Source organism: Thalia democratica, chromosome 5 (assembly GCF_965202585.1).
Source record: "Thalia democratica chromosome 5, ktThaDemo2.hap1.1, whole genome shotgun sequence".
Taxonomy (NCBI): domain Eukaryota; kingdom Metazoa; phylum Chordata; class Thaliacea; order Salpida; family Salpidae; genus Thalia; species Thalia democratica.
Genome location: NC_139169.1, coordinates 42138340 through 42154525, shown reverse-complemented (window position 1 = coordinate 42154525; position 16186 = coordinate 42138340). Strand labels below are relative to the sequence as shown.

Sequence of the window (16186 nt, the reverse complement as noted above, 5' to 3'; positions counted from 1 at the left end):
TGCATATTTGATCCGTCCCCCTTTTTTTGACTCAGAAGTAATTACATACTTGCAAATTAATCAGAACAGTTTTTCTGATCATAAAGCAAAAACCTTTTTTCTATTTTATTAAAACCATTTATATACATTATTTATTGCCACTTAGCCAGGAATAGCTAAGAAATAAACTGTAAACTTTAATTTTAAAAGTTAGACAAGATCAATAACTACAAAAAAATGATTTGAAAAATTAGGTTTTTCAAAGATAAATTTTAATAATTACTTTACTTTTCTTAGACTTTTTGATGATTTCTGCATAGAATGTCAACAAAAATAGCATTAGTTGCGTGTGGGTCATTCAACCCTGTCACTTACATGCATTTGAGAATGATGGAGCGAGCAAAGGACCATGTGTTAAAAAATATGAAAGGAACACAGCTTGTAGGTGGTTACTTTTCACCTGTCAGTGATGGTTATGGAAAGCCAGGCCTGTTAAATAGCAGCCACAGGTAGAAATTTGTTTTAATTTATTTACCTTCTTTTTAATTTTTCAAAAGTTATAAACTATTGTTTAGTATCTGATCAAAAAGTATCAATACACAATTTTGTATTAATTTATCAAAAATCTGTTTGTAAAGTAGTGTAAAGTTTGAAAATTATATTCTGTTATAACAGGCTTAAAATGTGTGAGATGGCATTGAACTCTGTTTCTAATCAGTGGATCAAAATTATTGACTGGGAGCCGCAACAGGTAACTATCAATTTAATTGTGTTAATATAACAAGTATCTGTAAGAAGTAAATAAACAGTTTTATGTGTTTACGGATAAAATTATTTTTATTATTTAAAATAATATTAATACAGCATTTTTTAAACTAAGAAAACTAATAAAATATTAATAATCCAATACTAAAAAATATTAAAATACGAAGTTAGGTGTTAAATATCCACTAAAGACACTTTTGCACAAAGACACTTTGGCTTTCAGTCACTTTTGCTCAAAGAGTCATTTTTGCATTTTGCATGAAGACACTTTCGCATGAATTGAAAATGTTTTTATTTTATTTATTTATTTAAAAATTAGTTTTTTTCTTTTAATGTTTTTCTTTTTTCTTAAATATCTCTGTTTATCCTTTCTCTAACTCTTGGTAAGTAGCTTTTGTTTTTTTTTTTTTTTTTTTTATTCTTTTTTTTAATTCTTATATTAGAATAATTTTTATTTTATTTAAATACCATTTGCAACTTAGTATGAATATGTTTTTAATTAAAAAAATTCATTAACTTGAAGATTTTCAAATCTACTTAATTATTTTTCAAATGTTAAATGAAAAAATGTTTTTTATTTTATTTTGTTTTTTTAGTTATCGCATTCACCTTTTACCCTTGGTCGGTAACTTTGTTTTCTTTTTCTTATTATTTTTGTTTATTTATTCTATTAATAAGAACATTTATTTTACTACAACTGTTAAACTTTATCCTTAGTCAGTATTTTTTCTTATAAAGGTTTTTTTTAATCTTATTATTAATTGTTTTTTTACTATCACTGTTACCTTTAACCCATACCCTTGGTCAATATAAATATTTTTTCAAATAATTTATGTTTATGTATTATTTTTTCTTTTTATTTAATTAATTTTGTTTTAACTGTTGTGCAAAAATGATCCTTTGTGCAAAAGAGACCCTTCGTGAAAAAGTGTCTATGTGCATATTTGACATGTCCTCAAATTATGTTTGTGTAAAAGTTTATAGATATTTGTATTAGTTTAAATATAATTTGTAATTTTAAGTAAACAACAAACATATAAGTCTAAAATAATACTCATTATTTGTTTTACCTTAGAACCTCAGTGGAAGTTAACAAAAAACCAAGCTTAAAAACATATACTTTTTAAACTTAAAAATGATTTACATGTTTTACTGTCAGCTAGAAACCATAGTTAAAGATAAAACTATTTATTTTAAGCAGTTCAAAAAAGTGTTAGTTACACCCACAAATAGTTCTCATATCAATAAATACGCTAGTTTGATTTCCTTTTGAAATAGTTAAGTTGGGTTTTAGATTATTTAATTATGATATGTTTTGACGGTCTTCTTTGAATATTTATGAAACATATTTTGTTTACATAAGTTTTTTATATTTATTTTTGTTCTGTTTACGGCAGGGACGTAGCTAGCTCAAAAAAGTTACAAATCTGCAAAAATTAAAACATCTGATATAACTCGTGATAACGTCCTAGCGGGAACACAGCAATTTAAACTACCTCTAATTTTATTGAATTTAATCTGAAAAAATGCAGTTATGTTAATACATCAAAAATGGAATGTTGAGGTACGAGTGATAACTGTATACAAGGCAATTTAATTTGCTCCACACCCCCTATGACTCTTTATGTCTTGCCACTTGTGTAAACCAAGAAAAAATTCATTAAACGGTAGGAATTTTTATACGTAGTTTTAAATATGTGGTACTTTCAATTGCAGCAAAAGTTGCAAAAAAAAAAAAGTACCAAATATTTTGATGACGTCATTAACTTTACTTTGGGTAGTTTTGAAGCTTAAACTTGTAAAAAAAACAAAATTGCTGTCTAAGCCTATGACAAATTCACTTTTTTAGTTTTCTAAAATCTGAAAATAATCATATCTGAAATAAAAGAATAGAATAATACTAAACATTTCCCTATGTTAACAAAATTATAGAAATATTTTTTGTTAACATAAAGTTACAATTTTAAATTCAAACACAAATTAAAAAAAAAGATTAAAAAAATTTTTTTTTATAGTTTATTGATGAATTTAATTCATAAAAAATTTTGAACTAATTATACATGAGTTATGTACTTCAATAAAAGCTACCTTTTTATAGTTTGAAATAAAGTTAACAGGGTGGCCATCAAACCTAAATACTTATGGGAATCTTGGAATGTTATATAAAGTCCTAGAATGACTTGAAATTCTGATCACTTATTTTATCTAGAAAAGTAAATAAGACTTGAATTTAAAAAAATATATTAAATTTTGAAAAATTGAAAGAAGTTTCAAAAAAACTTTAGGAGCCACCTTGGGTACAGGGAGGGTGTAGATCACTTTTATTACAAGTTGATGTCACTTTATGAAATTTAATCTAAACTACAAGTATCTTTATACAGATTTTTTATACCAAAACAAATTTTTGATATAAAACATTAAAATAGGAGAGTACAGTAGGTTTTAATTGTCATCTTTTACTATTTTTTAAATATTGAAAGGAACACTTCCTTAAAATTTGAGCAGGGTTGCCAAAACACCTGGAATCCAGGAACTTGACAGCTTAAACAAAAACTGGAAAAACCTTGAACTTTTGAAATTAAAAAAATTGAAAAAATCTAGTATTTTAAAAAAAATCTGTAATTTTTAAACTACTTCTACGTGTAAAATAATGAAATTTTTATAAAATATGATAACTTAAAGTCATCAATAATTTTTTAAAAGAAAAATTTTCAAAGTCAATAGCTTAATTTGTGTTTGAATTTAAAATTGTAACTTACACAAAAAATATCAAGGTTGAAAATTATATTTCCTTAATTTTGTTAACATAGTGAAATGTTTAGTATAGTTTTATTTCAGATACAATTATTTTTATATTTAGAAAAATAAACAAAGTGAATTTATCATAGGCCTAGACAGCAAATTTATTTTTTTTACAAAGTTAAACCTTAATAACTACCCAAAGTAAAATTAATGACATCATCAACATATTGGGTACTTTTTTTTGCAAAATTGAGGCATTTAAAAGTAACCAATACTTAAAACTACCCATAAAAAGTTAAAAAGTCCTACCCTTCATTAAAAATAAGTATAAAAAATCACCATTTAACTCAAAAACACTTATACTGTTTTGAAAATCAAACATTTAACATAGTCAATAGTAACAACAAGTTATGCAAATTTTTGTAACATAAAACTGTATAATTTTGATTTTTGAAGCTACAGCTTCCTTTAGAATCAATTTTGCATTGCAGCTTTTTGACAAAATAAAGCTTTAACGCCCTAAATGTAACAATATGGATGTATTTAATTCGTTCAATTTTTATACGACACTAAAAATGCTAAAGAGTACATATATGTCAATATTATCTCTCAGGAGTGCAAAACTAAGCACAAATGAATACTAAAAGCTAAGACAGCAGAGTCTTTTCAAGCTGAAATAAAAGCAAGTTTTTTCGCACATAAGTATACGTTTCTGTAGATTTGCAGAAACCTACCAAGCTACGTCACTGGTTTACGGTATTAAAATAAGTTTTTTTGTAAAAGTTTTTCTTTTTAAAGTTCCACTGTAGTTTATTAAAACTATTTTCGTTATTTAAATTCTTGAAAGTAAGTTGTGTAGTTTTCTCAAATGATATAAGTTGCTAAATGATTTATGGTTCTTTTTGGTTTAAATTAAAAAACAGCTGCTAAAAAGCTTAATTTAAAAAGTTAGAGCAGTCTAATTTATATAGATTAACACGTAAACAATATTTTTAATCAGTTACTTACCTTTCAGTTACTTATTTAAAAATTTTTAGTTTAAAAATTTCTTAACTTTGTTTCAATCACATAAAACTATTTTTAGCTGATTTTTAAATATTAATACACATTGTTTACATACCTTTTAAGTAGCTTTACTATAGTTTAGTAGAATCCTTAGGTAGATCTAATTAGGATATGGTAAGCAAACTTTTAAAGGTTTACTTAAAATTTTACACTGACTCATACATAACAGACTTTGGTGTCTTAGGCAAGTTTTTACAAAAAAAAAAACAACCATATTATAGCTTAAAATTAGAATATGTAAAGTATATATGTAAAAGTTCATATTTTAAAACGAAAAGAGTACTACTTAATCTAATAGTAGTTTCTTAGTATTTCAAACAAACTGAACTTGAGTTTAGACTTAAATTGAAAATTTTTTCAAAGTTTCATAATCTGGCTAATTAAGTATTTTTACCATTTTTAACACGAAATGGTTTAAAATCATATTATATATATAATATTGTTTACTGAAATAATTCATTTTATTTTTATTTTCCAAAAAAAAAGTGCATCAAATACACTAGCCTACCAAAGTATTTGTAGAAGTAAAAATTTAAAATTACTCATAACAAGAAGTTTTATCTTTAAGTTTTTACAGCTTAAAAATTTAAACTTCTTTAAAACATATTAGACATTTTTAGATTGGTCCCCTAATAAAAGTATAACTTGAAATTGTTTTGAAAAGTATTGCTCGTTTTATTTAAACAACTTAAGTATATAATGTTTTTCTTTTCTATAACAATTGTGTGTAACAAGTTTTTTGTTTGTTGAACCTTTCGAAAATTTATGATTATGGCGTACAATATCTGTCAAGAAATATATATTTATAGTTAACTATAAATTTATGATAAAATGCAAAAAGAAAGATATTTTAGCTTATAGTAATTACAAAACTTCAAAAAAAAAAATTGACAATTTTTTAGGTATTTTAATCGAAGCTAGTTTTGATATATTTTTCAATCTGGCTTGCACCACTGTCTCCTTAATAATATCTTTGAGCTGTTTTAGTTTTTAAATTAGAGACTAAATAAACTTTAGCTTGATCTTTACTTTATGATGTTGAAACTCATGCTGTCATATAGTACAAATTGATGCTCAATATTTAAATATTTTTATTATGAAATCTGCATGTGTTATGTAAAATATATCCTGTTTAACTTTATCTGATTTTTAGCAACTTAGTTATGTTAAAACTGCCTTACTATCATTTTAAAATCAACTGTGTGGATTTTTCTATACATTAAAAATGTTATGTTTTGCAAAAAAAAGGTATTCTAACATCTTATACATGCTTAATAGTTATTCTACAATTTTTTTCAAAATTAAGTTTTTATTTTACTAAATTGTCAAAAATAAATTCTATGAACCTTTTAATTTAAACTATTTATTAAAATATAAGTTTGCAAAGCGATGACAGTTACTAAAAAAGCACTTTTCTGGCTTTTAAATCAATGTTAGATATGTAATTATATATAAACTTAAATATTAGTGTAATAAAAAAAAAATTACTTCGAAGCTGATTAAAGTCTTCTTACTATTTGCTGTAGATATTAAAAACAGTATAAAATTAAAAAACTTATTATGTAATAATTTATATTTGAGAAACTTTGTTAACAAGTTATAGTACAAAGATATTTACACTGTAGTACTTCATAGAAATTAAAAAAATAAGTAGATTTAAAATGTAGATCAGGTTTGAGTTTTGAAACAATATCAAGTAAATTGTAAATAGTTAATGTAAATTAAACTATAAAGTTTTTATTATATTTTTCAAAAAGTATGTGTAGATTATATTTTGTATATGATAATCTACTTAGTTAATCTTATAAATTTTATCATGCTACTCAGTTTGCAGTCAAAAAAATTACATAAGATGATCTGTGTTTAAAAAAAGTTATAATAAATATATGTAAACTTTGTGGATTAGTAACTATAATGAATAATAACTGTTTATAAGTGTAAAAAATATAAAGTAGTGCATTTATGCTTATAAAGTTATTTTCAGTTTTATAAATTTTGTTATAGTAATTAGAATATAATTTATAACCTTATTTAAAGCTATTTTTTATTAAAAGCAATATTTTTTTTCATCCAGAAACTATGGACACCCACCATTCAAGTGCTGAAGAAAACACAGGAAATCATAAGCGCCGATTTGAAATCACAAGTCAAAACGATGCTGGTCTGCGGCAGCGACTTTCTCGCCACTTTCGGTAAGGAGGGCCTGTGGCTGCCCGAAGACGTTGAAGACATTCTCGCCTGCCACGGCTTGCTGGTGGTCACCAGACCGGGGCACGACGCCAAAAACTTCATTGAAAGCAACCGATTGGTCAACGGTCTGAAGCAGCACATCCACGTTGTGCCTGAACTTGTGATGAACGACCTGAGCTCCACTGTGGTCAGATCGGCAGTTAAAAACAAGGACAGTGTGAAATACCTCGTTCCCGACTCTGTGATCGGTTATATTGAGGAGCACGGCCTTTACTTGCAAGATGCGCAGAATCCAGACAGCGTGTTGGCGCCGTATGCGAGGAATAAAGAAAAGAAATATGGAGAGAAGTAAACTTGTCTTAGTACTATTTTTTATTTAAGATTTTTTTGAGAAGCATTAGAAATTATTTCACGCGAAAATTCAAAAAGTTTAAAGTTTGTAAGAACTCAAAAACTGCTTTTAAGGATTTGTTTTCATTTAAATTAATTTTGTTGCCTAATTTTCTACTTAAGGTTTCTGTAATTTTGATTTATTTTACTGTTTTAAAGCATTGCTTTTTCTATGACTGTACAGGTTTATATGTTTTTTGATTTGACTAGTTTTTAATTAAAATTCTAGCACTTTTAATCTTAAAATTATTTTTAGCTTTCTTTGTAAAAATTAACTTAGAACAATTGTTTATCTTATTATAGCTTGTAAATAGAATAGTCTATTGTTGCGTTATCTACTTACAAAATTGTAGATATATGTAATGATGTTAATGTATTTACGTTATCTTTTAATTTAGCACAGTAACATGACATTTTGAAAATTTTATTTTTTGTTTTTGTCAGAAACAATAATTTTAGCTTAAAATTCTAAAAGTATTAAGTTCGGTATGTATCTAAGCATAAATTGGGACTTTATTGGTATTGAAAAAAGTTCTTGAAGTGTTTTATTTATAAAAAAAATTACTTTTTTTTTTAACGTCACAAACATTTATAAAACTTTTATTGCTTCTACTTGTTAGCTACAATCATGAACGCATTATAAATAATAATTTATTGTTAGTTTAATGTTATGTAAAAAAATAATTTTGTTCTCTCACAACTATTTTATAACTAATACAAACTATAAAAATAGATAAAAGACCTTAATGCATAGTATGTTTGGTGTACTTAAATATAACTTAGTTTGTTGTTTTTAACTGGCCTAGAAATTTCATACACTTATATTCAACTATTTTTTTTTTAACCAGTAGTTGTTTGTTTTTTGTTGTAATTTTTAAGTATCATTATGTTATCTAAGTTTTTATATTTTTCGTATTTATTTTTCTGATTCATACTTAATCAAGAAAGTTTTAAAAATTGTTATAGATATCAAAAAATAAATTAAAAAAATCATGAGTGATCAAAACCTAAGTTCAACATCTAAATCAATCGTAAGTTTTTTTTTTATCAAACGAGTAAAAATTAGTTCAAAATTTTTGAAATATCCTCTTTATCACAGGATAGTCTATCTTGTGACGAAGGTCTCGTAGAAACTAAAAGTTCTCTATCATCAAACAGTCATCTTCAACTAGAAATTGTTTCACTTAATAAAAGGTTATATAAGTCATCATTAAAATTTCAAACAACTAAACTTACATTTTCTAAACGAATACCATTAATTCTTAAATTGTATTTTAATGTATCTATATAGATATAAATAAAATAAAAACGATTTATAGTCACTTTATTTTTGATAGGTTACGTCCATATGAAATAATTATAAAGTTAAACTAGTTTAATTCTTATAAGATGCATGATCTCTTACTGATAGTTTTAAAAAGATCCTCAAAGATTTCCAAAAGTTTAGTAGCGTTATCCACTATTTATTGCTACTCCTAAAAACTACATACATAAAGATTCTAATATACTGTGCAAAAGTTTTTAAGAAACTAAAAGTAATATTGAAAATTTCTTAGCTTTAGTTTTAAGGGCATAGCAGGGAAAGGGTCAAGGCATATTTTTTATAAAATTTAACATTGGTTCTTAAATTATAATTTAAAATACAAACTATAAATCAGTTTTTATAGAAAATAAAAAATACTATCAATAACTTTTGAGATATAGTTAGTTTGTAAAAAGTTTCCGATACAAACGAATGGACCACAATTTTATCGATGGCAATTTACTAAAATCTATCTCCTTTTTATTTTATAAGCTATTTAGCTCAAATTTTCAGGAAGTTTTCCTTTGTTACAAGAAATTTTTTGTTGTAACAATTAAAAAAAAATTATGACCCAAAGAATAAAAAACACATTTTTTTTCTAGGTAAATTTGTACTCAAGATTAAAAAAAACTTCTTCAAATTTTTTGTTTATTTTTAAATTAAGATTAAATGTTTGAAATAAAGAATTGTTGGAAAAGATAGATTTATATGAAATAATATGTTTTGCCTTTTTAACTTTGTCTTCCATATGATCCTTTTTAACTCACAGACTTTGTCCCTTCCTTTCTCAAAAACTATTTTTCATTATAAGAAATGGTAAAAAGCAACTGTTAGCTAAGTTAAAGATCTTTAAAATAAGATCAACATATAAAAAAGTGCTTTTCCCCCCTTTGTCCTTAAACTAAGTTTGACACATGATGATACATTAATTAGTTACTTGCTTGTTTATAAACAGAGTAGAAAAATTAGCGAGTAAAATTCAGTCCCTTACCGAAGACAAAATTCGCCTGAAAAACCAATTAAGAAGCATTCAAGTGGAAAACAAGTCTTTGAAAGACAATTGCGCGCTGCTTAGGAAAGAAAAATGCAAGTTGAATGAAGAAAAGAACGAGCTTGAAATTTTACTGAGAGAATCGCAATGCTATGGCAAGACACTGAGATCACATGTGGATGAACTAGAAGTTTGTTTTTATTTTTTGTTAGATATGTTTATCATTTGTTTTAGTTTATTAAAAAAAAGTAGTAATAAAAGTGCATTATGTAAACTAGAGTTATTAATAAACAATAATTGTTTAATTCGAGTGTTGCAAATAAATTTTATTTTAATTATACTACGTTTTTAGTATATTATTTTTGGCAGTTGTGAACTTTTATAATATAACATTTCTATGTTTCTTATGAGACATGAAAGTAATGAAAGAACAACATTTTTTGTGCTCCATACTTTATTTCAAAGCCTCACCAAACAACACACAATCCATTTTTTACCATGCCCTCCTTTAGCAGCTATTACTTGCTAAGTTCGTCCTCTGACACAATTAGCAACTGATGCATTCGATTTTTTCTGCGGTGTTTTTGGCTAAGTTTAAACCAAAGTCTTTCAAAGTCTCCACAGTGTTGTGTCGTGGACAACATACCTTACTTTCCTACATAGACGAATCAAATAAGTCCATTGGATTTACATCAGGCAATGAGGGAGGCTACGATTCGTTGTTCTAAAACTTCGGGAATTTGTCTCTGCATCAAGTTTGAGTTTTGTTTGAGGTTTTAGAGGGAGCACCGTCCTATTAGAATGCTAAATCTTCATTTTTGATGTTTTCTTTTGTATTACGCAATGGAGAGGCTAAAATTTTCTTGATGTACTCATTTGTGGTGACTTTGGCACCTTGTTTCACAAATAACACCGCAGCCCAAATCATGAAAGGTGTGACTTCTAGTGGCGATAAACGGTTTTATGTCTTCAGTAACGTCTTTGGGCGAGTAATTCTGTCTTTTGTTTATTTTATTTTGTTCATATCGGTGAAGATTTTTTGGCTGAAAAAATATTTTATTCTTTTTCGTGTCAAATTTCAACAAATTCCAAATAAAGCTTGCTATCTCAGCTCTATGTTGAAGGACAGTAAGATGTTGACGCTTTCTTTAGTTTTAGGATGTTAGCTTGAGATCGTTTTTAACAATTGCTCTCCTTGATTTTGGTTCCATTTAAAAATCACGAGCCGTTGTTTTCATGGAGTGTTTTGGGTCCCTCCTTACCCCCTCTCGATCGACTGTTGATTTTGCTCTTCGTACGACATAAGTAAAAGCGTCCGATTTTAGGAGGATCTTTGCTGTTCTGGAACTTTTTTCACAACACCATAAACTGTATACTTTGGTTCTTTTAGCTTCTCTATTTTTTTTTCATATAGGTGTTCCCGCGCAATAAAGTCCAATGTTGATATTAACTTATTAATTTTTAAAGCAAATCATAGTGAGCTTATTAGGTAATGAAACAGAGTTTAGCAACAGAAAAATAGTATATTACAGCAGATTTTGAGACATGAAACTTAATTGAAGTGCTAAAATTCCAATTCCGAAAACATTTTCTTAACCTTGTAAAATAAAGAATAAGAAAAAAAGAGTGAAACAAATTTAATAGTGTCTTTTAAATGAGCTTTTTTCATTCGGATATTTTGTATTGAAATATATACTGTGAAATTTTAATGTCGTATATTTGTACAGCAAATGGGGAGTACAATGCAAAAGCAGCGCGACGAGCAATGTGAATACTTCATTCAAAAAGAAAAAAGTTTGAAAATGCAAGCCAATAATAAGCTTGCTGTTGCAATAGAGAATCTTCAGGAAATTCAAAAAGAGTTGCGCTATGTTAAGCAGGACAAAATTACTCTAAAGTTCGTTATATTTTGTATCTACAGTTTTGAGTTATTGTTACAAATTGTTTATACCCTGTAATTTATTTTTCGTTTGTACCTTTGATTATAGCTGCTTGATACAACTTTGTATAGTTGATCGCTAAAGAACAAAAATACTTAGTACACACTAAATATAAAGGATGTAAAGTTTAAACAGCTACTTTAACTGTGAGTTTATACTTGACGACAAATTTATAGTAGTTTATCAAAATCAATTAGTTAATAGAATTAAGACAAGTACATAATGCATACTCACATTGTACTAATATAGTAGTCGGTAGACAATTTAAAAATAATAATGTATGTTTGCATTTATTTCAGACCTAATTTAATAGTTATTAAGCTTTTCTATAAATGTTGTTGTAGAAGTTTTTGAAATAAAGAACTAAACAAAAACATAATATTTTATTAATTTTCGAGTACTGTGCATGTATAAGCTTTTTAAGTCGTGGCCAAGTTTCGATTGCTTTTATTTAAGTTAACTTTTAATGTATTTTTTGGATAATATACATAACCTATTTAGAATAAGCTTTAAAATAATATTTATATACAGGTTTGCTAAAAAAATGGAATCCTGGAAAAACCTGAAATTTAACAAATTAGGCTGAAAAAACCTAAAAAACCTTGAATTTTGAACAAAAATACTAAAAATACCTAAAAAACTTAGATTCCTAAACAAAGATTACCTATTAAGTAATAAAATTTTGATTTGACACCAAAAATCTATGATATTTATAAAAAAAATATAATAAAAAAATAAATATATTAAAATACCAATTAAAACAGCGTAATAAAATGTTTTCAATATACTATTTAAGAAATTTCAAAACTTTAAACTTTGTTTTATACTAAAATTAGACCTAAAAACTTGTCCTTTAGAAAACCTGGAAGAAATTTCTCAAGAACCGTTGGCAACCCTAATAATTTCAAAGCATGCTATCGTAACTATAGCAAAGGATAAAAAAACTAACTTTTAAGAAATGTTATCAATCTTTAGAAATTGTTTTTTTTTTTATTTAACTTTTTTTTGTTTAATTTTACAAAGTAATCAAATGTATTTGACTGCCTACTATTTGTATTATTATTTAGATTATTTTTTTGGAAAATCTATAGTTTGACAATTTAGGCTAAAAAACCAGGAATTTGAGGAATATTGAAAAAAAAAACCTGGAAAAATATTGAATTTTGAACTATTTCTACAAGTAAAGTATTAAAATTTATATTTGACTAAATAATCTATCATATACATATTATTTTTTTTTAATCGTTAATTTTTTGTTTATAAATACATTTAAAGTATTTTTACAGTATCTTTTAAATGTTATAATAAAATCTAAGACATTTTTTACCATAAACTTAATTTTATACTAGAAGTAGACCCAAAATCTTGTACTTTTAAAAACCTGGAAGAAAATCAGAAAACCTTTGGCAACTCTGTTTAATATTATAATATATATTTATCAACTCTAATGATGATGTAAAAGTACACAAAGTATTTTAACTTTTTAAAATTCTTGACGTATGTTTGTAGGGATGAATTAGAACTGGTTCGAAACGAAAAAGACGCTTTATTGAAACTAAAGTATGAGAACAAAAGAAAATGTTCATCGCAAGAACAGGATATATCTAAACTGCGGAATGAAGTTCAGATTGAAAAGGAAACTGTTCAAATGCTCTCCGATAAGTCAGTTTGAAGTTTGTGGTACCAGAAAAAAAAGACTATTTAAGTACTTTTTTATTTGGAATAAAATTCTATTTCAATTATATGATGCGTTGTGTGCTACATTAGCTAGTTTGTACGAACCTAAAAGAATAAAATTAATTTTAGTAAATTATTTGTGGCCAGCTTTTGAAAATAAAACTTGTCGAGAAACAGTTTAGTAGTTTTTATTTTACTTTTATATCTGTTTATCTATAAGATGTTTAAATCTCACAGAAATTTAGAGCTAAGCCAACGACTTATTTCCACTAATAAAATGCTAAAAATGTATGAAAATAGCAAAAGTGAAAAGGATGAGCTGTCAAGTTTAGAAATAAGCCAATTGGAACTTCTACTAAAGAACAAAACAGGAAGTTTTCATGAAGAAATTAAAAGCAAAAGTCAACAAATTTTACAACTCAATCATAAAGTTAGTTAGATTTTTTTTCATTTATCTTTACCAACTTAAAATCAAAGTTTATGTTGTTGTAATAAAAAAATCATAAAATTTATAGATATAGAGTCATTATAGGTAAAATGTACATGTTTTTTGTAACTTAAAGTTTTATGAGACTATTTTAAATTTACACTTGGTTATTTTTTTTATTAGTTGTTAACTCGTTTATTGATTTATTTTATTAGATAATATAACTAACATTTAATGTTCATGTTTGGTAAATAACAGTTATAAATCTAGACAGTTTTATAACCAATTTAGTATTAACCAAAAGTCTAAAATAAAATAGTTTAGTGACATCAAAATATTTCAGTTACTTTAAATATGGTTTATAATCAACTACTTCAAATAGGTTAGCATTTTTTGAGGTTTTATACTTCTCATTGTTGTTTTTAACTTGGTAATAAAGTTGTTCAAGTGTTAAATATCTACTTGAAAACGGAAATACGCATGCTTTAGAAAGCTTTAAAAATAACATTATGTGTTTTTAGTTAAACTTAGTATTTATCATACTTATATCCGGCTTCAAGTTTTAATATGTTTGTATTTATAAAGTTTACTATGATTTTTCAAAAGGTGTTTTGTAGTAACTTATTTTAAAGTTATCAAACGTAGTACAGTGCTTATTCACTTATCTGAACTTCACTTATCCGGACGCTCGCTTATCCGGACAGTTTCATACGAGATAATAATTCAAAAAAAAAATTCAATATTAAACACCATTTTTGTTTGATAAAAATATTAAAGCTATCATGCTGTAAAAAATGTTAAGTGTATTTAAAATTTCTGTAATTTTGTTCATTATTATGACTTTATAATACTACTAAAGCTTACATTAAAACTTAGTTCAAAATAAGGATTGGTTTGCTTTCCTTTTGATCGATTTGTTTATATTTTTAAAGATAAGTTTAGCTTGTTTTTTCTTATAAACAAAAAACAGTCTTTTTTTTATGAGAAGTAAGGGTAGGTGGAATTAAAAATATTTATTTAAATTTACTTGCTTGACCCTTAAATAACGTATATCGTTGCAGAGGGTTACTAAGTCTGAATTGTTCTACTTTAAAAAAAATAATTAAATTAAATAATTTAAAGTTAAGCTCTTATTATTTATAATTTTATTTTATTTAACTTATAATTACTATTTGTTTTTACTATAACGCTTTTATTATTTATTTTGCATTGCGATTTATCCGCAAAAATGCTTATCCGGACATGTTTACAGAAAAATCTTGCCCAACATGTCCGGATAAGTGAATAAGCACTGTATTTTTAATTTTTAATTAAAAAAAAAAGTATTGGTTTTATAATGTTAATTTTTTAAATTTTTTACGTTTTATAAATCATACAAAAATAATAAAATCAAGTTTTTTTTTTACTTATGTTTTTAAAAATAAAAATAAACTTGTGACCTAAACATAGATCAGTTAAAGCTACTATTAACTTTATATTGCTTTGCATAGATTACAAGCAGAAATATTGTAGAATATTTTTTAACATACACGTTTATATTTTGCAAGTAAACAATAATCTTGTAATTAAAAGCTCTTTATAGAAGTCAATGCCCAGCGCCAACAAATTTTCTTAATTAAATATTTAAATTGATAAGTTTGGAGATAATTTTAACACTTAAAATTTATAACATACGAACACTTTTGATTGATTTATAAATTGTAGTAACTCAAAAACCATAAAAATCTTTAAATCTCTGTAAATTCAGATCACCGAATCAGAAACTCTGCTGTCATTTGAAAGGAAAACGAAGCTGCAACTGAGGAACCAGCTGGAAAAGATCGACAAAGAAAACGGCAAGCTGCGGCGAAACTGCGAAGTTTTGCTTCGCCAATCCAAAAGGGACTCGAACCGACTCTCCCACCAGTTTTATTCCAGCTCAAAAGTGCTCAATTCCACACCGAAGAGTTCCATCAGCGACTTGTCAGAAATACACAGTTGTCCCTGATTGTTTTGCTCGTTCTTTCACATTCAAACCCGTCAAATGCCTCAAGATTATCATTGTTTATTGCTCGCTTTGTTTTAGAATTTTCTTCAAGTTATGCTCGCTTCTTTTAACATGTGTTTTATATATTTTGTTTATTTTATATTCAAAATTGTTGCTTTAAAAATTAAATGAATAATCGATTTGTTGTATCTTTAGAGTTAAAAAAATTCACATTCATTATGGAAAAGCTATAAAAAAATGAGCTATGCTTTGTTATTTCAAAAGTTTTTTTTTTTGTCATTAATTTTTATTTGAAGTTTAATTGGTGTTTTTTCCTGATCCAGAACTATTTTTGAACGATAAAACACTTTTTTTATGATAAAGACCTTTCAAAGAAGCTGAGAAATTAAGTTCTTTAAATCAAGAATTAAAACTAGTTTTATAATGAGGTTTAATTAATATTTAAACTTTTATTTGTTCAAAATTAAAACACCATTAGTTCTGTAAAAAAATTGGTAACAAAATATCAAAAATAATGCAACAAATCGTTGAAATGTTTGTTTTGTATAAGTATTCAAACTTTTGAATTTTTTAAAAAACAGCTAGGTTATATCATTTACTTTTATCAAAGTGATAAAAAAGTGATTCAAAGTGTACTAAAAACTTTTCTTTAACAAAATTTTAGATAGAACTATACTAACAAAAAACTAATTGTTGTAAATTATCGGTTTTACAGTGATGCGTATAGATA

General features: G+C 25.8%; 2 protein-coding genes across 2 annotated transcripts; both read left to right on the top strand.

Annotated features, from left to right (window-relative positions):
• The first annotated feature begins 281 nt into the window (after positions 1 to 281).
• Positions 282 to 7940, top strand: LOC145835406 (nicotinamide/nicotinic acid mononucleotide adenylyltransferase 1-like). Its single transcript, XM_082942979.1, has 3 exons — positions 282 to 488; positions 655 to 730; positions 6626 to 7940. The coding sequence occupies exons 1-3, from the start codon at positions 301 to 303 to the stop codon at positions 7091 to 7093; spliced, it is 732 nt and encodes a 243-aa protein (XP_082799105.1). The 5' UTR covers positions 282 to 300; the 3' UTR covers positions 7094 to 7940.
• Positions 7941 to 8088: 148 nt separating this feature from the next.
• Positions 8089 to 15859, top strand: LOC145835405 (uncharacterized). The gene is made up of 7 exons (XM_082942978.1): positions 8089 to 8162; positions 8231 to 8325; positions 9390 to 9615; positions 11153 to 11322; positions 12875 to 13027; positions 13280 to 13472; positions 15217 to 15859. Exons 1-7 carry the CDS (start codon positions 8124 to 8126, stop codon positions 15454 to 15456), a joined length of 1116 nt encoding a protein of 371 aa, XP_082799104.1. The 5' UTR covers positions 8089 to 8123; the 3' UTR covers positions 15457 to 15859.
• The last annotated feature ends 327 nt before the right edge of the window (positions 15860 to 16186 follow it).